This window comes from Choloepus didactylus, chromosome 9, assembly GCF_015220235.1.
Source record: "Choloepus didactylus isolate mChoDid1 chromosome 9, mChoDid1.pri, whole genome shotgun sequence".
Classification (NCBI taxonomy): Eukaryota; Metazoa; Chordata; class Mammalia; order Pilosa; family Megalonychidae; genus Choloepus; species Choloepus didactylus.
Window position 1 is genome coordinate 58,587,976 of NC_051315.1, and position 26,070 is coordinate 58,614,045.

At 34.1% G+C, this 26,070-nt stretch overlaps 2 protein-coding genes across 4 annotated transcripts in view; both read left to right on the plus strand.

Moving 5' to 3' along the window:
• The window catches only part of BBS5 (Bardet-Biedl syndrome 5), a 30,463-nt gene extending 23,192 nt beyond the window's left edge, over positions 1-7,271 (plus strand). Inside the window, exons 7-11 of one of the 3 annotated variants that reach the window (XM_037849990.1) lie at positions 1,345-1,407; positions 3,148-3,282; positions 5,656-5,739; positions 6,684-6,707; positions 6,855-7,271. In XM_037849990.1, the coding sequence (XP_037705918.1) occupies positions 1,345-1,407; positions 3,148-3,282; positions 5,656-5,739; positions 6,684-6,707; positions 6,855-6,956 (408 nt within the window). In that variant the 3' untranslated portion in view covers positions 6,957-7,271. The other 2 variants (XM_037849989.1, XM_037849991.1) reach the window with 2 other exon arrangements.
• Positions 7,272-9,748: 2,477 nt separating this feature from the next.
• KLHL41 (kelch like family member 41) lies at positions 9,749-23,768 on the plus strand. The gene is made up of 6 exons (XM_037849988.1): positions 9,749-11,001; positions 14,796-14,953; positions 15,076-15,183; positions 17,496-17,681; positions 19,334-19,480; positions 23,492-23,768. Exons 1-6 carry the CDS (start codon positions 9,892-9,894, stop codon positions 23,601-23,603), a joined length of 1,821 nt encoding a protein of 606 aa, XP_037705916.1. The 5' UTR covers positions 9,749-9,891; the 3' UTR covers positions 23,604-23,768.
• Positions 23,769-26,070: the final 2,302 nt, after the last annotated feature.

Consider the following 26,070-nt stretch of genomic DNA (forward strand, 5'->3'; position numbering starts at 1 on the left):
TATAAGAATTTATAATCAGGGGCCAGGAAAATGTAACAAGCAGAGTCTGCTTGGTATGTTTGATAAATTGGTGTTTTTATTATTAATTGCTTTTTTATATTGTATTTACATGTGTGATAGCTTGCCTAACCTAATCTCTATTATGCTGAATAATTACTGAGTAGTAAACAACCAAGCCCTTTCTGTTCTTCAAGTAGGATATATTTTGTTATTTAAGAAAGAGTTGCCAAAATGGCCTCTGGAATGAATTCAGCCTGGCCCAAACAACTTGCAATCTGATATCATCATACACTACAGCAGTCATATTCTAACTTCAGCTCTAAGCCTCAGCCATTGCCCTGGACCCACCCATTTATATATATATACCAGCTTCTTACTGGTTTCTGCCTTATCAGCCTACCTATCTGTATGGAAGGTGTGATATGCTATTATCAGCCACAAATTATTCTTCTTTGGGCTTTTGGTCTGATAGTCATGTTAGTCCTCCATAGTTCCCTCTTACCCCTCCAGCAAGTACATTTTGTGTCACTTTCTCCAGGTCCTACCTCCAGTGTGCTTCTACTTCTCCCTATTTCTCCTTAGTGACTGGTGCCACTGTCCGTCTTCTTAATTCTCATGTCACATTTTTCTGTTAATAATTATATTCAATCTTTCTCAGCCTTCCTTGATATCCTGTGAAAATCTTGGAAGGCAAAAACATTTTTATGTTTTACAGTTATTATAGCAGAAAAATAAAATGCAGTTGAACTCTTGCAGTTTTCACCTACTAATGAAATTGATGTTTTTGTTGTTTTGTATTTGCCCTTAGGAATAGTACTATAAGTTTTGTCTTTAAAACTAACCAAAAATGATGAATATAATGACTGAATGCCCTTAAACTTATTTTTTAAAAATAAATGGAAAAGAGGTTCTTTAAGAATTCAGCCACCTATGATGTGATAAATCGAAGGCACATGTGACTTTGAAAACTAACCCAGATTTCAGAGCCACAAAAGACACTGGCTTTCCATAACTAAAAGATTGCTGGCCCTTGGTTTAAAATACTCATAAAAGTTGTTGACTCCCTGGAAATGGGGAATATTTGATTCAGAGAATTTTGTGCATATTTCAGAGTTGTCTTCTTTTTGTTGCTGTATAAGTTGCTGCCTATTTTCAGTATGAGTGTTGGTTCATTTACTGTATCTCTGTGGGAGAGTAATAAATAAAAGACAGAGAATTCTTTTCTTTTACATGTCATTGAGTTTATCATATCAGAAAATAGTTACTGTGTAAAAACTTGTGTGAAAGAAACACTACTACCAGATAATAAAGATGTGCATTTTTTCTCTTTCATTTTACATCTAGCGTTCAATAAAGATTAGAGATTCAAAATTTGGTTTAGTGCTTGTCATAGAGAGCTCTCAGCAGGTAAGATAATTTACATTTTTATTAGCCTTTGATAGATTTTAAAAACTATGTGACAGTCTAGATTTTTGGTTTTATTTGTATTTATATAGTAACCAGTTTACAACCAAGAACAATATAAGTTAAAATATGAGGTTATATGAAAGGCTTGAAGTCTTACAGTAATTTTCCCCATAGGTAGAATCTCTGCTTATGTCTTTTTGTTGGACAGGTGTTAGCATTATCATTATGACCATCATTTTTTATTATTAATGACAGTGTCAAGTCACTGTGCTAAGGGATTTTCATGCATTATCTCAGTCTTTACACAACCCTATGTTAAAGTTACCATTTGTTCCCCATTTAAGGAAACTTAGAGAGGTCTCGCAGCTAGTAATGTGGGAGGTAAAAGGGTAGGGAGTTACTAGATTTTGATTCCAGGTATAACTGACTTCTAAGACTGTCTCCCAGAAACACAGATATACACAAATACACACACATAAACATGTAGACGGAGTTTGAGATTTTACACTCACAGAGTATACTGTATCTATTTATAGACTTCTATGCCCCATTGATGCCAGGTTTTTGTAGAAATGCATTTAAATAAAACACTTATTTATGAAATCACTTCTCTTCTAAATTCTAAATTTAAATGGGAATGTCTACTTCTTTTACTGAGAGTTCACTACATGCCAGAAATTGTACCAAGTGTCATTCATCTCATTTAATACAATCACTTAACCATTTATGTTTAGAAAATTGAGCCTTAGAAAAGTTAGTGTCCTTCCACTAATGAATAGTTAAACAAATGGTCCATACCATGAAATACTATTTTGCAATGAAATGGAAAGCACTGTTGTTAATCAAGCAATCTAAATGTATTGCCAGAAAACTGTGCTGAGTGAAAAAAGTCTATCACAAAAGGTCGCAGTATCATTTCATGTATATAACATTCTTGAAATTATAAAATTATAGAAATGGAGACCAGATATGTGGTTACCAGAGTTAAGTTGTGGCTGGGGGGAAATAGGTGTGGCTATAAAAGAGCAACATTTCCTCCTGGCAATGGAAATGTTATGTTAAAAAAAAAAGAAAAGGGAAGTACATTTCCCAGCATCACACAGCTAGGAAGTAAGTTGCAGAACCAGAATTCGAACCCAAAAGCATGTGCTTTTAACCCAGAGTGTATGCTCTCATCTTTTACAGTACGCGTCTTTATTTTTGTCTACCTATAGTAGATGTAACACTCTTCTCCAGCCATCTATCATGGTCAGGTTTCTTTCCTAGTTCTTCAAGGAGAAAGCTCAGATAGGCTGTTGCTTCTCTTCTTTTAATATTTGGTCTATTCCTTCTTTTCAGGTCCTATCTTAAGAAAAACTAGTTTCCTTGGCCTTTACAATCTACAGTGTATTTTTAATTTTAAAAATTCAGCTTTTGAAATGATATAATATCTGGATATGCTTCATAATATTCCTGAGTGTGTGTCTAGGGCAGAGGGGCAGGGAGGAGGTCATAGATGAAATAGAGTTGGCCACGATTTGTTACTCATTAAAGCTGGATGATGGCTACGTGGAGGTTCATTGTACTCTTCTTTCTGTTTTTGAATATGCTTGAACTTTCCCATAACAAAAAGCTTAATTTAAAAAATCAACTTGGATATTTGTGCTCTAAAATTAAGACAATTATATCTATCATTTATTGTACATTGTAAATACCATTCCTCAGTCTTGTTTCTTGTTTTTTCATTATTTTTTCCTGTAGAGTGGAGGTTATGTTCTTGGTTTTAAAATAGATCCTGTGGAAAAATTACGAGAATCAGTTAAGGAAATCAATTCACTTCACAAAGTTTATTCTGCCAGTCCTATATTTGGAGTGGATTATGAGATGGAAGAAAAGGTAATTCGTTCAGTGTGTGAAGTAGTTTGCAGAATTGCTTTTCTACAAATCTGTCAAATTCAGACGTAAATACATCATGTATCCTTTAATTTTAACCTGTGTTCAAAATGATGAATACACAGACAGCTCATTGAGTCTGACCCCTGAACCATCACAAATTTGTGCCTATCACTTGTCTCCTAACTGGCTTCTTCGTTATTCCTGCCATCCATATCTGCTTATCCAGGCTTATCAGAAAAGTCTCCGTGCACATGGCTTCTCTAAAGTAGGCAGACTTGAGTCTCTCATTCTGTCAGCTTTATTTTTATTCCACATCGCCTCTCATTTAGCATGGACAAACATTACAGTCCTTGTGGCTGCCATCCTCTTCCGTCAATGCCCCCACAATCTAGCAACTCCAGGACTCTGCTCCAGCAGTATGGCCTGTGTCCATTCCTATTGACTGGTGCCTTTGCCATGCCAGTTAAATATTTTTAGTATCATGCCCACATGTCTGCTCTTTGCCTTCCTCATAATCTCTGGTTGCCACACCAATCCTTGCTCACCAGGTAAATCAGCTCTCTTTTGACGTCACTTGCCTCTCCAGTTGAGGCCCTTGTTATCTGAGGTTTTACCGGTGTCCTCACAAGCCACTCTCTCAGAGATGTCCTTGTAATCCACTTTATCACCAGTACCCTTGCTGGTGGCTTTATCTCTGTTGCCTTTGCTAGCCATTTTATTGCTGGTGCCTTTGCTGTCTTCTTGACCGCCAGTGTCCTCATTCTTCTCTCTTTCACTGGTACAATTACCATCCATTCTGTCAGCGGTCCCCTTACCAATTGTTCTATTGCTGATGCCCTTGCTATCCACTCTGTCACTGAAATGGTCACTGACTGTTCTGTCTGAGGTTCCTCTTTGTTTTATTCTTTGGCTGGGGCCCTGTCTGCTCTATCTACAGTCTCCTCTTCCCCACTATCCTCCCTCACTGTCTCCTCTTCCCCACTATCCTCCCTATCATGCATATCCTCACTGTTCACTCTACTGCTAGTGCCCTTGCCATCCACCTTTTCATCAGTGCTGTGGCTGGTACTCAACATATTGAGCCATATCACAGCCACTGTAACCAGAAAGGATTAGGAAGCAAGACTGGGCAGCTAAGTACAAATTCATGCCTTCTGACCTCAGCCAGACCCTTGTTGTCTGCCAGTGCTCCTTATACTTAAATTTTTTTTCTGTCTGGCAAATTTACATGTCCCTTCCAGCTGAAACTTTTCTCTGGGTTTTCTCTTTAACAATCCTTTTCTGTTTTCTTCCCAACATGAACTTTTTTTAAAACACTCAATCTTTCACTCAACTTTCTCTGTGTATTTCTCAGTAAAATCACCTGATCCTCTAGCTTCTACAACTTATACTTTGGTGGGTGACTCCCCAGTCTTTCTCATCTTGACAAATTCTTCAGCTTATCGTGGTTTCAAATACTCTTGAGTATTTTCCCACAGATGAGCATCCACAAAACATCAGTTCAATTTCTCTATTTCAAACTTTATCTTAGTAATTTCACTAAGTTAATAATAACCCAAGTCAGTGAAATACACAAGGACTTGAATGAGTGTCTCAAGCTTGGTGTGCCTAAATCTGGCCTCATCATTTTTCACAAAAGCAACATCCTGCTGATTTCATTTATTTTAATTAATTAATTAATTTTGTTGTCAAAGTCACCTGTGCTCAAAACCGTGGCATTTTCCTTTTTTATTTTTTCCGTTTTCGTATTTTACACATTCTGTTGAGCATACCAGTCTCTTCCCTGTTCCTATCCCTTTCTTTCTCTCCATTCGAACTACAATCAGTTACTACTTTTGCTTGTAAAATAATGTAGAATAAGCATGCTCTTTAAATCCAGACAAACCTGAGTTTTAATTCTAGTTCCATCATTTATATGGAATCCTATGCAAGTCTGAGTTCAGTTTTATTCTGTTTTACCTTGAGAATATCTCGTAAAAATCTTAGTCCTTTTACTTTTCACAAATCCTATTTAATAACTATTTTGAGGAAATTGAAAACATGCTATTATAGAGAACTTAACTTTTGCTAACTATGTGAAAAAGAATTGTATAGTCAAATGAGAGTTTTTTTCTTTAAGAATATATCTTTCATATTAAGTGTATGTAAATTTGCTATTCTGATTCTTCTGATTATATTCAAATTTCAAAGCTTGGATTTAAGGGACTGATTTTATTACTAAAGTTGGTTTTAATAGAAATATATCAATTATGCAGTGGTTTTATAAGCCTTAGTTATTGTAGGTAAAGAAAATTTTCAAAGCAGGTTTTACAAGAATGATTTGTTGAATTTATATTGTATCTTTGATGCATTTTAACATCGACTAATTTTCAGCCACAGCCCCTTGAAGCTCTGACAGTTGAACAAATTCAAGATGATGTAGAAATAGATGCTGATGATCACACAGATGCTTTTGTGGTGAGCATAACAGAGAGCTACTGAATATCATATGAATTTTATCTGAGTGATGTTTAATTAAATCATGATTTAACTCAGTAAAATGTCATAGAACTTGAGACTTTTGAGAATATTTTAAACATGAGTTCAAGGGTAATTTTTTTTAAATGAAGGAATTTCTTTTGTAAGAATATTTTTAAGTTACCAAACTTGGAAATAGTTTGAGAATTCAGTTATTCAGAGGATTCCAGATGTTTGAAAATTTTTTTCATATCTTACATGAACAAAATATGTTAAAGATTATAATTAATTAATTTTAAATCCACATTCTCCATGTTTAATCTTTATGAGATGGACTCCCTATGATTTATAGATTTTTTTTGAAGGATATGCATTTGAAAAATAAATGTTACTGTTTCCAAATTGGTATTATTTAATTAATAGCCAAAATAATAATAATCATAATGCCTTCTCCATACTGTAGTCTATTAATCTGACCAGAATACCTCTCTGAAAACAAATATTTTGGAAAAAAATGTGATATTAGTATGAAAAGTTAAATTAACTATTACTACTTCACATTATGCATTTGCTGACACATTGGAGCATGAATTGATGGCTTAATTTTATTTTTTTTGTCAACATTATTTTCTAAACCAAGAGTAGGGAAGACATTTTATAGCTTCTGAGTTTTTTTTTAATCTTTCAAGTTTACAATTGTAATTATACATTAATTCCAAAGCACACTTTATAGAGCTTAAAGCATTACTCTTACTGACATTAGTAAAATTGACAAAAGTGAATTTTGCTACTCTCATTGTAGAGAAAGAGGTAAGAAGACCATTTAACACACGATAATGGATTATGAAATACTTTTAGCTACAAAATCATCCTGTTCCTTAGCTCATTAATCTAAACCACAATATATATGGGGTATGTGAAATATAGTTTTCTTTATCTTGTAGGCATATTTTGCTGATGGCAATAAGGTAAGAACATTTTACCTATCATCTATGAAAAATGTTTCTATATTTCAACTTTAGTATTCACAAACTTACGTGAAACCTATTTTTTTTTTTTCCCTCTTCCTTGCCTACCTGCCCTATTCCCATCTCATCCTCTTATCTCCCAAAAAGCAACAAGATCACGAACCTGTATTTTCAGAAGAACTGGGGCTTGCAATAGAGAAATTGAAGGATGGATTCACCCTACAGGGACTTTGGGAAGTAATGAGTTGATCTTGAGTTGACCTGGATTTCTATTTAAAGATATCTCAAGATTAAAGTTACTAGTAGCCTTGTATAAGGCACAGAATAGTTTTTATATTTATAGAACAAGCTTTGAAGCAAGAGTTTTTAATGGGAAAAACTCATTTATCCCAGATTTTATTGCCAGTTTTCTAAAAATTGTATTTAAAATTGTAATCTAAATGTATCTAGTTTGTAAATATGCTTATTTTATATAAAATATCTATAAATTATTAGTTTGTGGATATTATGCTTATTTTATATATAATGCTTGTAAATTATTAGTGTGTGGATATTAAATGACTGTATCATGGTGGTTTTAATAAAAAATTTATGCAGCACCATTTAATGCTTTGAAAGTATTATTTAAAAGAATAAGACTATTCCTATGGAATAATCAAACTGCTTTTTTTATTATAAAAATCTGGTTTAAATATATTGTCAATAGTTCCAAATGTAAGCCAGCTATAATACAAATTATGACCCTTAAACCTGTCATTTTAAGAGGGTCATTTTTTGTAAACTAAATATTTTAGTCTCCAAAGTATATTAGCCCCTATGTAGAATCTGGGTCACTATTTTGTAAATAATTGCAGTGTAATTTTGGCAATAATACATTTATGTTGTAAGGAAATAGTTTTATTCCTTTATTGACTTTCTCTTTGTATTCATTGAGACTTCTTTGAAGTTTTCATAAATTCTTTAGGTAAAATTGGGCAACCTCTCTGGTATCATTCAGTGTTTTATGCCACTGCGATTATAAGAAATATTGTAAGGAACTTTCATCAAATAATTGAATTAGCCAGATGGTTCTTTCTCTAAAGGAAAAGAGTGTGTAAAAACATCTAAAATAAGGTACAGCTGTATGAACAAACATGAATACATGGTATAATCCATGTGTTAACCTGGGTTTGTTAAAAATCAATCTACAAAAGCTAGAAATTGTTTTGGTTTCTTTTTTTTTTCATTTAAACAGAGACTGATTTCTGCATTTTTAAAGGAGGGAGTTATAACTGTATTAGGGAAAAAAGGTTGAAAAGTTGTACCAGTCACAAAAAAAATACTGCCAGGAATATTATTTAAATACTATTTTCAAGCAAAAGAAACTATAAAGTTGCTGAGTATTAAGGACTAATCTCAAATGTTGTACCATACTCTTTGCGTCTGACTCATTTATCTTTTCAAATGTTAGGTGCTGCATGTCCAGAGAAATGAGTCATTTATTGTTTAAACAAGGGAGCAGCTGTTAGCTTTTTCTAGTGTGTTAAAACCTTTGGTGGCATCTATAAATGGAAAAAGAGTTAATGAGCTCTTCTTTCAGCTGTTTTAGCAGCTGACAGTACCATTGACTTCATTGTGATGTAAAATAAAAGAAAAAAGTGTTACTCATGGATAAAGATCTTAAAGTTTAAAAAAATATTTGACTATCTGATCTGAGGGCATTCATCTGACAGATATTTATGGAGCACCTCCTAGGCACTGGGGCTATAGCACTGAACATAACAGACAAAAAACAAACAAACAAAAAACCATAAACAGTTCCTGTCTTCATGGAACTTAGTTTCTGCAGCCATGTTTAAGAATATTAACTTGTGAAATTACAGTATTCATAGAGCCCAATGAGTTCAGAAAATGTGACAATATGATTATGTAATAAAATATTTCATGAAGAAGTATAGAATGCCATCTTTATATAAATGATTGGTTTTCTTTCAAATCATGACTTCTGCATTCCATAATTAATATGGTATTGCTAGAATCAACAACTTACATTATGATTCTAATTATATATTCCTGTTTTTTCCAAAAGCTTGTTTTCAAAATTGTATGGGTAATATAGCACCTCATCCTGATTAGATTATGCTCTATTGATAACATTATTCTCTTTGGATCACATCTGTTCTGTTTTTAACGTTTATGAAACATAATGTTCAACATTTAAAACTACAGAACATTTTTGTGATCACATTTATATGTGTGTGGGTTTTCTTTCCCTTGTCTTGACTTTCAACTATTTCTGGGTTTTTTTGCTGGCCTTTATGATTCCTTTTAATTGTTTTGCCTTTATTTTACTTTTTAAAAAAATTGTTTGCCACCTCAAATCCTTTAGAGAACAAGGCCGGATATGAACAAATTAAAATTATTTTATTATTTAATTCAATACTAATTATAGTTTTTTTCCCCACTTAAGAATAGGAAAAGATTAGCAGTTTCTCTGCATTTATTTTTTCAATTATGTTGGGGGTATTATTATTTTAAGGTTTTAAAAAACTATGAAAAATGGGAAATTTTGTTACATACATGTTACCACAATAAAAAAAAACCCTGTAATTATAGTACATTGTTTAAAGTCTTTAAGTTTCTTACTTTTAAAAGAAAAATATATATCCCACTCTTACAAGTAGAAAACAAGTTTATGTGTAACATTTATTGGAAAGGGGATCTTGCTTACGAGTATTCAAATGAGCTCACCTCATATTCTTGACCTTTGCATCACTAACTCAAGGAGCCAAGTAACTTGCCACTAGACCATTTTTAGAGAACTGACTCATTTTTATGATTCAGTATTCTGTTAATTCAATAAACATTTTCTTGAGGTAGCCTTTATTACCTATCTCTTAATGCTTTACCAATTTTAAAACTTTCCACTTCACTTAAATGTCTTGTTTCTTAGCTGTCTCCTTGGTGATTAAAAGTTCCAGTTGTTCCTTTCAATCTGTAACAGCTGCAAGAACAACTCCTTTCCAAACTAGCTCTCCTAAATTCCCGTTGTCAGAGTTGGTATCTATATTTAGCTAATGGGATTAAATTGCAAAGGCTTCAAGCTGGGCAGAGTACACTGATCTGCCTTTTTTACAGCTAGACCTGTGTGCTACAAGGAGCTAAGGACTTCAGTGTCCCCTTCCTCACCCAGGTTACTCACAAAATGGATTCCCAGCGGGAACTCACAGAGGAACTGCGGCTTTACCAATCCACGCTTCTTCAGGATGGTCTAAAAGATCTCCTGGAAGAGAAAAAATTCATCGATTGCACCCTAAAAGCAGGTGAGAAAAGTCTTCCTTGCCACAGATTGATTTTGTCAGCTTGTAGTCCTTACTTCCGTGAGTATTTTTTATCTGAAATTGATGAGGAGAAAAAAAAGGAGGTAGTACTAGATAATGTGGATCCTGTTATTCTTGACTTAATCATCAAATACCTGTACTCTGCCAGTATTGATCTCAATGATGGAAATGTGCAAGATATTTTTGCATTGGCCAGCCGTTTTCAGATCCCCTCAGTTTTCACTGTCTGCGTCTCTTATCTTCAAAAAAGACTTGCTCCTGGTAACTGTTTGGCCATCCTAAGACTAGGACTACTTCTTGACTGCCCAAGACTTGCCATTTCTGCCCGTGAATTTGTTTCTGATCGCTTTGTGCAGATTTGTAAGGAAGAGGACTTTATGCAACTTTCTCCACAGGAACTGATCTCGGTCATTTCAAATGATAGCCTAAATGTAGAAAAGGAAGAAGCGGTATATGAGGCAGTAATGAAATGGGTACGAACAGACAAAGAAAACAGGGTTAAAAACCTCAGTGAAGTGTTTGATTGCATCCGTTTTCGCCTTATGACAGAAAAATATTTTAAAGATCGTGTTGAGAAAGATGATATCATTAAAAGCAACCCTGAAATCCAGAAAAAAATCAAAGTTCTAAAAGATGCCTTTGCAGGCAAACTCCCAGAACCTAGCAAAAATGCAGAGAAGACTGGGGCTGCTGAGGTGAATGGTGATGTTGGTGATGAAGATTTACTTCCTGGTTACCTGAATGACATTCCCAGGCATGGAATGTTTGTCAAAGACCTCATTCTTTTAGTTAATGACACAGCGGCAGTAGCTTATGATCCCACAGAAAATGAATGCTACCTTACTGCACTGGCCGAGCAGATTCCCAGAAATCATTCCAGCATTGTTACCAAACAAAATCAGGTATACGTGGTAGGAGGACTATATGTGGATGAAGAGAATAAAGATCAACCTCTACAGTCTTACTTCTTCCAGGTAAGAAAGACTATTTTCAAATAAATAGAGGTATGAAGGGAAGGATGGTACCATTTAGTTACCAATTTGTGAATTACTCAGGCTGCTTGCATTATATTCTAATTGACGTCTTATTCCAGTTCCCTTGCACGTACACTACTTAGAGGGTTGACAGAGAATATTCTAGATCACTTAATTTGGCTGCTTGTTAATAGTTAATAAAAGGTTTGGTGAAGAATGAAGTTCTAATTAATCCTTAAATGATCACTCAGATTTTCTCGATACTCTTATTACCCCAAATGCCATGTTTATAGTTGATAATGACCATAATCCCTCAAACCCCAGTATTTTAATAAAAACTAAATTTAATCTTGTATATTCTTACTGAAAAGTAGGTTAATGTGTTTTCCTGAAAGTACTTACCACATTACAAAGAAGTAATAATTGGTTAGATTTTTTACCTTTTTCTAAGTTTCCTTGAACTAATTTGAAGTTCTTAGCAGTAGTATTTCATCATTTTTTATGGTTACTGCCTAAAATATAATGTTGAAAATGAAAAAAGCTCATGTATGTATTCCACATACTTTGGATAACCTGCCAGGAAAAACTGTCTACATGAGTGTCACTAGTTTAAATTGATTAATTATATTTAGAAGTTTTTGTTGATGACCATATTTATTTGGATCAGAGTTGTACTAAGACATTATTAGAATTAACAATCTGTTTTGTGAAAACACAGTAGTTTCCAAGAAAACAAATCCTAAACTAAAGACTCTCTGTAATTTGTTTGAAGAGCATTTGTTCCATATTATCAATGAATTATACTTTATCAGTTTATGAAGGAATCAGTAGCTTAACCTTTTTCTTCAATAATGTGAATATCAGTATTTTCTGGCTTAGAACTAGCTCAGAAGAGTTTTTAGGTCATAGCTAATTGTGGCTTGGGGCTTATGGCACTTGTGTTGGAAAGGCCAGAGATAAGTAAGTGTAGAATGTTGTGCCACTATAACAGTATGCTCTCAACGTGTGTGACATACTGTGTACAAAAAATACTACCATTAATCAGCTTTTTTTCTGTCTTGAAAAATGTATGTAACTGTACATGTTAATCATGTTTCTTAATTTTAGAATTTCAGTGCAGAATGTTAATTATGAATTAAAACATAAAATAGTAGCTGTAATCCTAAGTGTTTGAATGCAGGCCAGGAAATTTCCTAAGCTCTAATTTTAAATTCAGATCAATTTCAGAAAGGATAAATTGAATGATAACTGCCATCCGGGACATCAAGAGAGAGAGATAGATAAATGGATGGATATATACCTACCTAGAAATGGTAGCTCCAGGGAATAGTTATAGCTATGGAATAATTCCAGAAAACTCCTATAAGTTTTTTTTGTTCCATTTCATATTTAATTTTTTAATACAGTTTTACTGAGATATATTCACATGCCATACAAACCATTTCAAGTGTACAATCACTGGCTCATAGTGTCACATAGTTGTGCATACAATCCCATTATCAATTTTAAAACATTTTCTTTACTCCAAAAAAGAAATAGAAGAAAAGGAAACCCAGATCTCCCCATATCCTTTACCCACCCCCATTATGGACCCATAATATTGGTGTAGTACATTTGTTACTGTTGATGAAAGAGTATTAAAATATTACTGTTACCTATAGTCCATACTTTGCAATACATAATTAATTTTAATTAAATACATCCACAACCCAAATCGTTTACTTTCAAGTATTCACTTTAATCTTTATCATTATTCTCTTCCATCCTGTTACTACCATTACTTTTATTGACATGGTTTCTCATTTCTAGTCCAAGAAACCTGCTTTATGTTCTTCACTGCTACGAGAACAGTTATACAAAGTGGGAAGGGTCAACTGCTGTGTTAACTCCCTGTTACTACCCATGCCTTGCTGTTTTTATAGGCACATAGAAGAATAAAATACCAGAATAAGATCTATGAAGGAGGGTTATGACTCATAAGAAAATATTTGTATGCAGATTGAAGGTTTTGTATTTTTCAGCTTGATCATATTTGTCTAATTTAGGAGTATTTTATCCTTTCATTGCACAGTATACATAGATTATGAGTATCTTTATCTAAGTAAGTGAATTTTTTTCACAGAATTAATAGATTCATTGAATTTTTGAACAGTGCCTGATCTTAAAGTAATCTAGGTCCAAACCCTAATTTTAAGGATGAGGAAACTGGAACCCAGAGAGGTTAGCTAGCCTGGCCAAGATCACACGGCCCGTCTATAGAAGAGCCTGGCAGGCAGCCTACTGTTCCATCTGCTGTAAAAAGTGTCCCACAAGGGATATTACGGGAAGGTAGACAATGCTGTACAATGTGGGGATTAAATCTGCAGTTTTGAGATTATGATGGGTGCTGTTTCCATTTTTGATAATAAACTTTGCATTTAGATAGCTTGGATTTGAATTCTATTTAAAAGCTCTGTGACCATGGGCACATTATTTTACCTTTCTGTGCCTCAGTTTCTTCATCTGTAAAATGGGCACAAGGAAAGTACCTATCCTGGAGAACAAAATGAGATGATATGTGTAAAGCATTGAGTACAGACCCTATCACAGAGTCAAAATCCATAAATATTCATTCTTATTTCTCCTATACTACATTTCACCCGCTTGATCCAAGAATTTTTTTCTTAAATGGAAATATTAGTTATTATAATCTAGATGTTGAAATTAGGAAATGCAAAACTAGTAATGCACATGTGGGGATAAAATCACTTATCTTGATTATTCATCTTTAGTGCTTTGCTTTAACTGAACTTATAAACAGACTTCTACAGAGACCCCTCCCTATACCACAATCCTTTAAAATATTTTTATTAAAGAAGTTGTAAGTTTACAGAAAAATCATGCATAAAATAGAGTTCCCATATACCACACTATTATTAACACATTGCATTAATGTGGTACATTTGTTATAATTGATGAGTGAACATTTTTATAATTGTGCTATTAACTGTAGTCCATGGTTTACATTAGGGTTCACTGTGTTGTACAGTCCTATGGTTTTTTTTTTATTTTTATTTTTATTCTAGTAACATATATACAAACTAAAACTTCCCCTTTCAACCATATGCAAATATATAATTCAATGCTGTCAATTATGTTCTATACCACAACCTTTTATATTGGCATCTATTCTTGGTATCTAGTGGTTCTAGGATCCATTAATTTTTCTTCTGCTACTTAGAATTAGCACCAGAGAGAACCGATCTGTGGCTGCACTCCCTCAGAAAAGTTTTCTTGTGCTTTGGTGTCATAGAGTTGCAAGTGGAAACAGAGAACTTAAAAAATTTAAAAGGAAAGAAAAAAGATATTGCTTAACCTCCCAGTTGTCTGTGGACTGAGCGACAGGTCCAGCTGTCCTGTCCTGTCCTGGTGCCGCCTTGGGGAGCATGTTAAATATAGTATGCGGAGGTTACTCCCATACTGTGACCCCCCCCTGCTGTGACAATCTCTCTTTCCCCAGTGTCCTAAAAATATTAAGATTCCTTGCTTCAAAGCTGAACAAGGCAACATGGGAAGAAAATTTGAAGATTTCGGTAATTTTAGCTGTTTTGGTAAGCCACGTAGGTTTTCTTATTCTTCTTGGTAAGTCAGAGCTGAAATATGTTAAATTTGAATTGTAGTTTTATTTTACTTGCCAGATAGTTGACTATCTCAATAAATTTTAAACAACACATACAGTATAGTGTAAATTTTTTGATACACCTGTGACTTTTTTTTTCCTAACAAACTCCACAATTCCTCATATACTTTTTCAGCTTGACAACGTATCATCTGAGTGGATTGGACTTCCTCCTCTGCCCTCAGCCAGGTGTCTCTTTGGTCTGGGAGAGGTAGATGACAAAATCTATGTAGTTGCAGGCAAAGACCTTCAAACAGAGGCTTCGCTGGATTCAGTATTGTGCTATGACCCTGTGTAAGTTGGTGTGACATTCCTGCTCCCTAAGCATCAGTTGTATGAGTGCCTACAATATATTTGCATTTTTAGAACCTGGTATTTATTGAAAGCATATAAATTCTATTGTCTTCTAATTCTAGGGCTGTAAAATGGAACGAAGTAAAAAAGCTTCCTATCAAAGTCTATGGCCATAATGTGATTTCACATAATGGGATGATATATTGTCTGGGAGGAAAAACAGATGATAAGTAAGTATCCTGGAATTTCCTTATGATTTAGACAAATGATTTTTTTTTTTTATTACAAGGACTGCTTCTTTTCATTTGACTCTTCAAAATGAAATGAAATTTGGTCCCTACCCAATAATATTTTGAAAGTATAATTTCAAAATAAAATTTTGAAAAGTTATTGGAGGATATTATAAATATTTCTAAAGGAAAACTAAAATTTAAAAGTTGCTAAAGTAAATGTATACTGCTAGGAAACAAGCATAATATTTCCATTATAAGCAGTTTTACAGTGGAGTAGCAGTATTTAAGAGATAATAAAGTCTTTTATTTAGCTGATTTGTAACTGTACTTTACTACATTAAATCCAATGAGTTTTCTTATTCATTTAGCCATGCATACATAAAAATTAAATGTTATCTCTTTAATATAATTTTAAAATATAATTTATAATATAATTGCTTAAACAATAGCATATAAAATAAAAAATACTTTACATCCATAAAAGGGAACTTTGAATTTGAAACCAAAAAGCATGGTGACTGAAAAGAGTGCAGCTATTTTTTCATTAACATTTCACTCCTAGGCACAGGTGATATTCAAAATATTTAACAAACATTCAGAAAAAGGCACTGATCAAACAGGACAGATACTCCCTGGTATACCCACTCTCTTGTGACAAAAAAAACACCAAGTTTCATATATAAACATAACTTGATTGCTGGGCAGTTCTCAAGGGATAAGTAATTATGAAAGAGACCTTACAATTCAAAGGGAGGAGAAATTTCAAACTGCTCCAGAAGTTAGTGAGTAAGCCAATAACCGGTATGGTAAAATAAACGTTTTCGGTTAGACTGTGAACAGAACTAACCTCCTGCCCCTGAAAGTGGCCTTATTTGGCTTGTCATCATTTGCCCAGCCTGTTTAATTAATAGAGAGGTCTAATCCTGGAGAGAGAGCCAGAATTGAGAATTGTAAGGACAAAGCAGGGAAGATGAGTAAAGTATGGAAATGTGCTAGAAGTAAACCCCTCTATATTCTGGAGTTGATAGTTAATGGTTTATTATTCAATAAAAATGATAAATTAGCACAGAAAATGTGGTTTTAGAAAGCAGTAGTTTCAATATAATCTATTCATATTCAAAGCTAATATATTCTGAAATTTCTATATCCTCCTTAATCCCAGCTATTTCCATCAAATGATTATTTTAAGCAAAGTAAATTATAAACCCCCAAAGTGTTATTCCGGCATTTTTCCTGAGTAAATGGAATGGAGTATCTATCTGTCTTAAGCAGTGTTCTGACTTCTAAAACATAGGAACCTTGCCAAATAATTTAAATTGTTTCCTTCAATTAGTATTAGTAACTAGGAAATTGATATGTCAGTAAGAAGCATACAGGTTTTGTCCGTAAGAATATATTAATCTTGCGAATGTGAATAGTCAGGATAGCATTGCTTGACAAATGCCAAATTCAAAACTTTGAAATGAGTCATTATCTAAAAGAAGGCACTGAATTGCACTAGTTACTACCACAGAATTCAACATGCTTTTATCTAATTTTACTTAAAGTGATACCCATAATCAAATATTAGAGGAAATTCTTCTAAACCAGATATAATTATTTATTTAAAGAAAAAAATTGCACAAAAAAGTTGTGGGTTTTTACCAGTTAATCAATTAGTATTTGGAATTCTGAACTCCCATTTCTAATTTATGGATAAATTTAAGGAACCAGAAGGAACATACTCAGAAGAATGCAGATGAGTCCAGGTTTGTCTCATTACTCATCAAGCTTAGATGACTGGTTGTCTAATCTGTCATCCCAGATTTCTTAAAATGCATGGAAATATTAGTGGTAGAGTAAAATGGAATGATCATTTTACATAGTTAAATTAAAAATAGGTACATTCATACTTAATTTTATTAAACTGATTCATTACTAAGTATATTCAAATAATAAACTTAACATTGTTAGTGGACACAATAAAGGGTTTATGTTTTTTTTTTTACTCTATTCATGTCTTTTTTTTTTAATTTAGGAGCAAATAGGATTAAAATCTACTCTATCTAGGCAGTTGCTTAGAAGTAAAGGTACCCTAGCTTCCAGTAGTGTAATTAAGTTAAAAAATAGTTTTGGTCCTGTCATTTGGAATTGTCCTTTGCTTAGTGGCATATGTGAAATTAAGAATACCTTGGAGTTTTTGTGATCTTCTGCCACACTATGTTTCATACGAGAAGCAAAGCTAAATTATTAGTTAATAATAGGTTACTTCTTTCAAAAACTCTATGAAGGTTCTAAAAGGAACATTTTATTGCCTTTTATGTTTACAGAAAGTGTACAAACAGGGTGTTTATCTACAACCCAAAAAAAGGAGATTGGAAGGATCTGGCTCCAATGAAAATCCCTCGTTCCATGTTTGGAGTAGCCATCCATAAAGGCAAAATTGTGATTGCAGGAGGTGTCACTGAAGACGGTCTTTCGGCTTCAGTTGAAGCTTTTGACCTCACAACCAATAAGTGAGTTGTTTCATCTTACCAGAGCATATGAATCAGTGTACATTTTAATTTTTCATTTTGGAGGAAAAAATTAAGCTTTCTGATTAGGACATGGGGAGAAGATTAAAGAGGAAGTAGTTTCATCTGGGATTCTGCTGCTATTGTTGGGTGTGAAACGCCTAATATTTTGGTGCATCACATGTGTTTGTTATTTGGAGCACAGAACCCTCAAGTTAATGTTGGAGTTGATCTATTTACCCTTGCTTGTTATTAATGTAATAACTTTGTAAATTTAGTCATTCAAAGGTAATATTTCTGAATAATTGTATATATGTAGATGGATATACATGTCTTTATAGAGTTATATTGATTTGAAATATGTGGATATGTGGTTTCTTTAAGGATCAACAGACCTTCCCTTAGCTTGTTTATGACTGAAATTTGTAAATTATGAAAGCTTCAGAAGTTTAATTATTTTATGCACCTTATAATTTTCTTAAAATTTTCACTTTTATGCTTTTACTGGCTTAAAGTTAATGTGAAAAGATATTTGATAGGTATTCTTTATGTAAAATTACTGTTTGTCAAATTTTTGAGCTTACACATCTGGATGACCATATTCTTTTATACTCATGGTTTACAAATGAAGAAAAAATTGGAGCACCATTTTTTTAAGGAAACATGTATACCTTATTACAAGTTAGACTTTAGTTATCCAAAAATCAATAGGAACTTTTAAGGAATGATTTTTAAATAGTTGTTAAGAATCATATTTTTAAGACTACATGATCTATAGAAGTTAAAGAAGCAGCATACAAAATTGGAAATACACTGTGTTCTTAGTTTGGTCATATGTATGAATACTTATCTATAAGTTTAAAGGCTTTTTTAAAAATGACAAAATCACACGAAAATGTTGCTGGCGATTACATCTGGAGACTCATGGGGGATATGTGTTTTCTTCTATGCCTTTTTGTACTTTCTAGATTTTCTGCAATGTATATATTATTTTTATAATTAGAAAAATAGGATGTTTTAAAGAAAAACTACAGTTTCAATTTTAATGTCGCAGTAATGGAATAGAGAGCCTCCAACATGACTAATTCTTTTTAGAATCCTGATATTTCTGTTAATTTGATTGGTTTTAATTTTAGTTGACCTATTTCATATGGCTGTTAACATTAAAAATTTCCCTTAAAACCTTTATGAAAAAGGTGAAATATAAGAATAAAAAGAAATTTTATATTCCCATTTTCTAAACTATCCTTATAATTATCTCAATTGCAAAGGAATTGGCAATTTCTTGAGTATGCTGGATATCAGAGTTTTAAAATTTTGTATTAGCATTCAAATGAAATCTAACAAAGTAAGCACATTGGGGGCCCAGGAACCCAGTTTGTGGCAAACATTTTGAAAACCACTGTTAAAGTGCTAATCAATGAAAGGAAGTATTTTAGGATTGACATATTGAGGGCTTTATATCTAAATGTGGTTATATCTTTCAAATGAAGGAATATTTAAATATTTCCCATTAGCAAACTGCCCTTAGTCTTCTAATTTGGGGTGCCTGTTATTTGAATTTTTAAATTATAATTTCCTTATAATTGTTCAATAAATACATTTGGCATTTCTTTATGTTTTCAATATTTGACCATATTTTCAATACTACTTAGATGGGAAGCAATGCAAGAATTTCCCCAAGAAAGAAGCTCCATCAGTTTGGTCAGCCTAGCTGGATCCTTGTATGCCATTGGTGGTTTTGCTATGATTCAACTGGAGTCTAAAGAGTTTGCACCCACTGAAGTCAATGACATATGGAAGTAAGTTTTTTTCACTCCAATTTTCTTAACCAAGTATTTCGTCAGTTTTCTGATAATCTATAAAACAAACAATTTTGTAGTAAGTAATAAGCTAGACTTTCCCAACATGTAAGTTCCTTCCTGGTTGTAACATAAACACTCTTTGAACCAAACTGAACTTTTGCACATGCCACTTTTACTTAATCAAGTACTGCCTCTAATTAGCTGTGGGCTTGGGAAAGAATCAGTAAGTGAGAGTTGAACTATTGACCCTGTAAGCTCCATTCCAGCTCTAAAAGTCTAATGCTCTAGACATCCAGTAAAGCAAAGGCTACTTCCAAACTAACTACCTTTCTATCAAAGTTGTTTGAGTTCTGAAGAAACATATTTAACCTCTTGAATTTTCCATGAATTCATTAGTCATATTTTGAATCTAATTTTAATGGTTTCCACTTGTTTGAAGATTAAATTAACAAAAAGCTTTTTAAAAAGAAAAAAGTAAAAGCAATCCATTTTACCTCCCAGATAAGTGCTGGGCAGTTCTCCCTAAGTATGACACTTGCCATTGTTATACAATTAAATGATTTTACAGTTAGGCTTAAAAATGAGTTTTTTTTAAAGAGGATTTTACCATAGTTACTAATGCAGTTCATGTCACATGACACTAAGGTGTATCCAGGAAATCTTGGCAACAGAAGTTTAAATTTGTGTTATACAAAGTAACAGAGTAGTCAGAAGCAGTGCTTAATGTCTAGATGTCTGATAACCATCAGGATATCCCATGTGTCTGCCTTGAGCCCAAGCACTGCTCTTTCTTACTGAAGTTTACAGGAGGTAGGTCGTGGGTGCCCAAAGTGATTATAAGTTAGCTCATGGTGTACACTCATGCAGAAACTGCCAAGCTGATGCTTTCTTTGTCAGCCAGGCTACATGATCCAAGGTTGGATGCAGCAAACATCAATGCAAAATATATGTTCTCTTATCTAGCTTGTAACCGGATCGCATAGACCCTTGCTACTTAAAGTGTTGTCTGTGCACCAGCAGCACATTGGCATCTGGGGGCTTCTTAGAAATGCAGACTCTCAGGCCCTACCCCAGACCCACTGAATCAGAATCTGCATTTTAACAAAATTCCCAAGTGATTTTTTGTACATTTGAGTACAGTTTTGGAAGAGCATCACTGCTACCTGATCATTGAAAGCACACCACTGAACTTGAGGGCAAAATTAGATATGATTTGTTCTGTACCTGAACCAGATGCCTTATTCCCAGCTGGTTAACTGGAAGGCTAAAGGGCTGGTTGCTTAACCAAACAATTCTTTTGTGCATGGGCCTCATTTCCTTTTATTCTTGGCCAGCAAAAAGGCCAGAAAAAAGTGGCTATAAAAGGAAATTAACTATTACCTCCCTACCCCCCGACCCCCAAAAAGAGGGAGGAAGAGGAAAAACCTGGAGATTTCCAGAAAGGCTAAAATTAGCAAGAGAATGAGATGGGGAAAGGCTAGAAGCATTACAAAAAGGGGATGAAATAATAGAGCAGTGGAAAGGTTAGGGTTTGGAAAACAGGGCCAGATACAAAGGTGAATAACCATTGATTCTCAACCCTGGCTGCACTTTACAATCACTTGGGAGCTTTTAAAATGTACCAGTGCCTGAGCCTTAATCCAGATGAGTTAAATCAGAATTTCTTGGAGTAGAGCCTGGCTATCAGTAATTTTCTAAAACATTTCCAGGTGATTGTAATGCATCCAGGGTTGAGAAGCACTGGTGTTAAGGAATGGTGATATCAATAGCTAAACCTCACAAGAGCCAGCCTGATTCCTAATGATGGTCAAAAGCCAAGCTGCTCCAGAAGGAGTAAGTGGTAGGCACAAAGGAAAATACAACATATCCTGCTAAAAATAGCCCTTATGTTGCGGAGGAGAACTTGGAAGAGGGAGGCTCTCTGATTGCAATTTATTTTGCAACTAGGGCAGTGGTTCCCAAATTTGCCTGCAAATTGGAATTATTTAGGGAGCTTCAAAACGTCCTGATGCCTCTGTCTCACCCCCATTGATTGTGATTTTAATTGGTCTTGGGTTTGGCCTGGGCTTTGGAATTTTTGAAAGATCCCAGGATGATTTTAATATGCAGACAAGTTTGGGAACCACTGATGCAGGAAAGGCAAGAGGAGGATATTCATCTGCTTGGGGCTGTAAAATTTTAAATTAAGTACTGGTATTTTCCATTTGGGTAATATAATCTGGAGTTATGATTCTCACACTTTGATGCATATTAGAATCACTTTGGGAGCTTTTATAAATCCTGATGCCCAGGTTAATACTCCATACCAATTAAGTTAGTCTCTGAGGATGAGACCCAGGCTTCCATATCTTCTAATGTTTCCAGGTTATGCCAATGGGCAGTCGATTTTGGGAATCAGTGATCTACTGCAGTGTTTCTCAAAGTGCCAACATCATTGCCTGGGTACTTGTTGGAAATGCAAATTCTCAGGCCTCACCTCAGACCCACTGAATCAGAAACTCTAGGAGTTGGGCCCAGCAATCTGTGTTTATCAAGCCTCCAGGTTCTGATGTGCACTACAGTTGAGAGCCAGAGTCTTAAGCCTATCTTCCCTCAATTTCCTAATGAACCTCTGTTCACATTTGTGAAGAGATGACAATGCAAACAGTATAACATATTTTAAACTTGTAGACTCTCTTACTGTGATGTGTAAAAAAATAAATCCATACTTCTATTTTTTCTTGAAATTATTCCATAATTTACGATTGGTCATGTGTTATTAGCTGAAAGTATAATAACTGCCAGGAAGCAAACATTCTGAAGCCTTATTTAACCTCAACCTCCTATTGCTTAAACATGGTCACTTTTTCTTTAGGACATTTAAAAACATTCTTTATGTCTTACCCTGTTGCTTTGAATTTTATATGATTAGGATTCTTCCCTATATTAGTGGTAAAATATTTTTGTCTACTTTTTTCTATATAAAAATCACTCAGTGCACAGTTCAATTGTTGAAGGGAGTTAAATTTGGAACACTGAGGAAATTCAGTCAGATAGGGCATATCTTCTGTAGGTGCCAGCTAACTTTAATAATTATTATTTTAAATCTCATTCATGCTCATAGAATGATTTAGATATTGATAACTTCTGGAGGAGGGAAAATACCAAGGTAACAAGACTGTATCTTCAAAGAGTTTTGGGCTTGTTGACAATACAGATACAGGAAAAGAATTATAGTAGTGATAATTGATATAATAGATAATATGATATATAAAAGTGTATGTGAAACTGAAGAGAAAGCAACAAACTCTGCTTGAGGAAGGCAAAAACGCTTCAAAGAGAAGGCAACTTTTGAGAGTTTCTCATGCAAAGACATGAGAGCATTCTAAGAAGAGGAAATGTATCTATTAGGCACATAGGTTTCAAAGGAATTAATGTTATCTGTACCTTTATAACAATGAATATTCAGAGATAAGGACCAGTTCTTACTAAAGTAGAGTGCATAAATCTAAGAGTAGTTCTCAAACAGGAAAATAAAGGGGAAGAGGAATGTGCCAGGTGTTTTGCTAGGCACTTGTATAGGGGAAGAGTTGAAATCATAATTAAGGATACTAACAGTCAGCTCCTCTCCCGTAATTCTTACGCTTAAGAAGAGTCTCCTTACCTTGACTAATAGAGACCAGCCATCTCTATCGTACAAGGTGAATGACTGCTTAACTGTCTCTTACTCTTCATCTGTGGACAGTCTTTGATTCCCAGAGAAAGCTTTACAGCCTAGGCATTCTGATTACTATGGCAGTAGTTTGAGCATACACTCATTCAGACAATGCATATTTTAGGGGAAATTCAAATATTATTGTATCAGGCAGGTGCATCCTCCTCTGGGAAACAGCTAGTAGGTTGTAAGGCCATATGGTCACAGTACTTATTAAAGATCCACATTTGTATTTTTAACCCAGGAAGGACTGTAGAACTAAAAAGCTACTTAAAAACTGTTTATTGATTACTTTTATTTTTTTCCTCCATCAGGTTTGAAGATGATAAAAAAGAATGGGCTGGGATGTTGAAGGAAATACGTTATGCTTCAGGAGCTAGTTGCCTAGCAACACGTTTAAATCTCTTCAAACTGTCTAAACTATAGACAAGAAGGTGACAAAACATAGTAGATTGGGAGGTGGTGTGTTTGGATAACAGGGCTTTGATTTATTCTGTTTTTTTTTTTTTTAAAGCCTATACAGAGATTCATGTAGAAATCTATTATTCACTAAGTTGTCTTAGAGATTAGCAGTGGGAATCAAAAACTCATAGTCATTGAATTTTCAATGTTAACGATCAGCATTTAAAACTGGTTTCTGATAAGATATTAAATACTAAGTTGAACAAATTATTTCTTTTTGTTCATTTGTTAATCTGTCTCACTTATTGGATTGTAGAAGTACCTAAATTTGTTTACTGATCCTTTCATTTGCATTGTTAAGGTGCCTTTACCCTCGTTTTCTATTACAAATGAAATTGGAGAATGAAATTTGTACACTGCATTTTAAAGAATATATTAAAAACATCAAAAATCTTCCCTAATGCTTCAAGATATGGTAGGAATCCTATGCATTCTAGCAAAGAAGATTGCATGCCATGAGAAGACTTTGGAAATGCTATTTAAGGACGGGTATCATTTGAAGGGGAAAACTCTCTAAGTAAAATAATCAAATTCAAATGGTCTTTCTTTTTTCTCCATTCTTTTTACTGGTGTATTCTGTTTGTGATTTCCAGTAAATCACAGTCTTCAAGCCATTATTAACTACAACCATCTGTGGCAGGAGGGTCAGGAGCAGAAATGTATTGATTCTTTAAAAACTTCTGGGACAGGAATTGGGGGCAGAGGGTGCATGGTTTTTATTCATTGGTTTAAGTTTTAGCTATAGTTTCCGTGAAAGATCTACCTGTTTGAAAATTTCTGATGGCAAGAAAGGTGACTGTATTATTCTTTTTGTCTGGGATGTCAGGGCCCTACGTTCAGGCTCTTTGTTCTTAGTATATATAATTAGAGTGACGCCTGTCTGTCCATGGATATCGCATTCAGCTATATGCAAGCCATCAACAAATCATTTTTATCTTAGTCACATGCCATCTGTCAGCCTCACTTATCATAAACATATTTGACTTCTTTCCTCATACATGGTATTTTCTGAGAAGCCTAATTTGGAACTATTTTGGGGCATTCCATGAATACCTGTTCATACAGCTTTATTTTCTCTATCATAAATATTGAAATATACTGAACAAAAATTAGTTTTACTTTGGATCTTTGAAATAGAATCCTGATTACTTTGGGAGAGAAAATGCTGACTTAGGTAGACATAAAATCAAGTTGTAAAAATAATGCTTTTTATGAAGTTTCTTTTGGGGATGATGAAAATATTCTGGAATTAGACAGTGGTGATGGTTGCAAAACCTTGTGAATGTATTAAAAATCACTGATTGATTGAACACTTTAAAAGGTAGGTGAATTATATCTTAATTAAAAAAAGAATGCTTTTGTTTTTAACAATCCCAGTAATTTAGATAGAAAAACCATCAAAGAAAAAGTGTGTGTATGTATTTATTTATAAAGAAAACCATTTGAATCAGAGGGAGAGGCAGCCTAGAGAAAGGAGAGTAAGAAATATGGTACATGAAAAGTCAGATTATGTGTAACAATATGTATAAAACATCTCAGGGGGTCACTGAGTCAAGATTTCAATGAATCTAAAGTAAAGAGCAACTAGACTTTCATTTATTTATATCCAAAGGAGAGGAAAAAATTTATAAACCCTCATCAGTCTAATCATTTAATTTTAAAAGTTTCAAAGTAAAATATGTTACCCTTTCCCGGGGATTAGTTCTTGTTAAGATACTTATATATGAGAACCATATTAGAATCTATCATTTGCTTTGGGAGAGAACACATTTTAAAGCTATTATTCTTAAAGATGAAGGCATTCTGGCGGCCAACTAATTTGGGGACAGTATGAATTTAGAGGGTCATGGAGTCAGAAGATAGCAAGTTTCAGATGGCCAGTTCCCTCCAGCCCCGTCAGGTGGCCTGAGGGTAGTTACATACAAAATGGCTTTCTGCTGAGCACAAATGTTATCACTCCTAGAGAAAAATTTAGAGTTGAAAGGATACCATCATCGGAAACTCATATTCTGCCTCCTGCCAGTTTTTCTTGAACCAGTCAGGTTTTCATACCCACTTCATCAAAACTTCTCTTTTCAAGGTTACCAATGATTTTCATGTTGTTAAATCTGATGGACATGTCCCAGTTATCTTACCTGACCTATTAGCAGCATCTGATATAACTGCTCACTTCTTCCTCCTTGAAATGCTTTCTTTACTTGGCTTCTAGACTACATCTGTTTCTGATTTTTTCTCCTACTTCACTGGCCATCCCTACTCAGTCTCCTTTGCAGTCTTTCTTCTTCTTCTTGACCTCGTATTGTTGGAGTACCCCAGAGCTCAGGCCTCAGACCTCTTCTATATTCACAGCTTAGTAATTTTATCTAGTCTTATGGCATTAAGTACCATTGAGAACTTCAGGAGTCTGGATCTCCTCTGAGCTCCAAACTCA

What these genes read in the sequence shown, in the direction of transcription:
- KLHL41 (XM_037849988.1), top strand. Translation starts at nt 9,892, where the DNA reads ATGGATTCCCAGCGGGAACTCACAGAGGAACTGCGGCTTTACCAATCC. An exon ending in GTATTGTGCTATGACCCTGT is followed by an intron (nt 14,954 to 15,075) that starts GTAAGTTGGTGT and finishes TTCTAATTCTAG; the next exon opens with GGCTGTAAAATGGAACGAAG. An exon ending in GAAGTCAATGACATATGGAA is followed by an intron (nt 19,481 to 23,491) that starts GTAAGTTTTTTT and finishes TTCCTCCATCAG; the next exon opens with GTTTGAAGATGATAAAAAAG.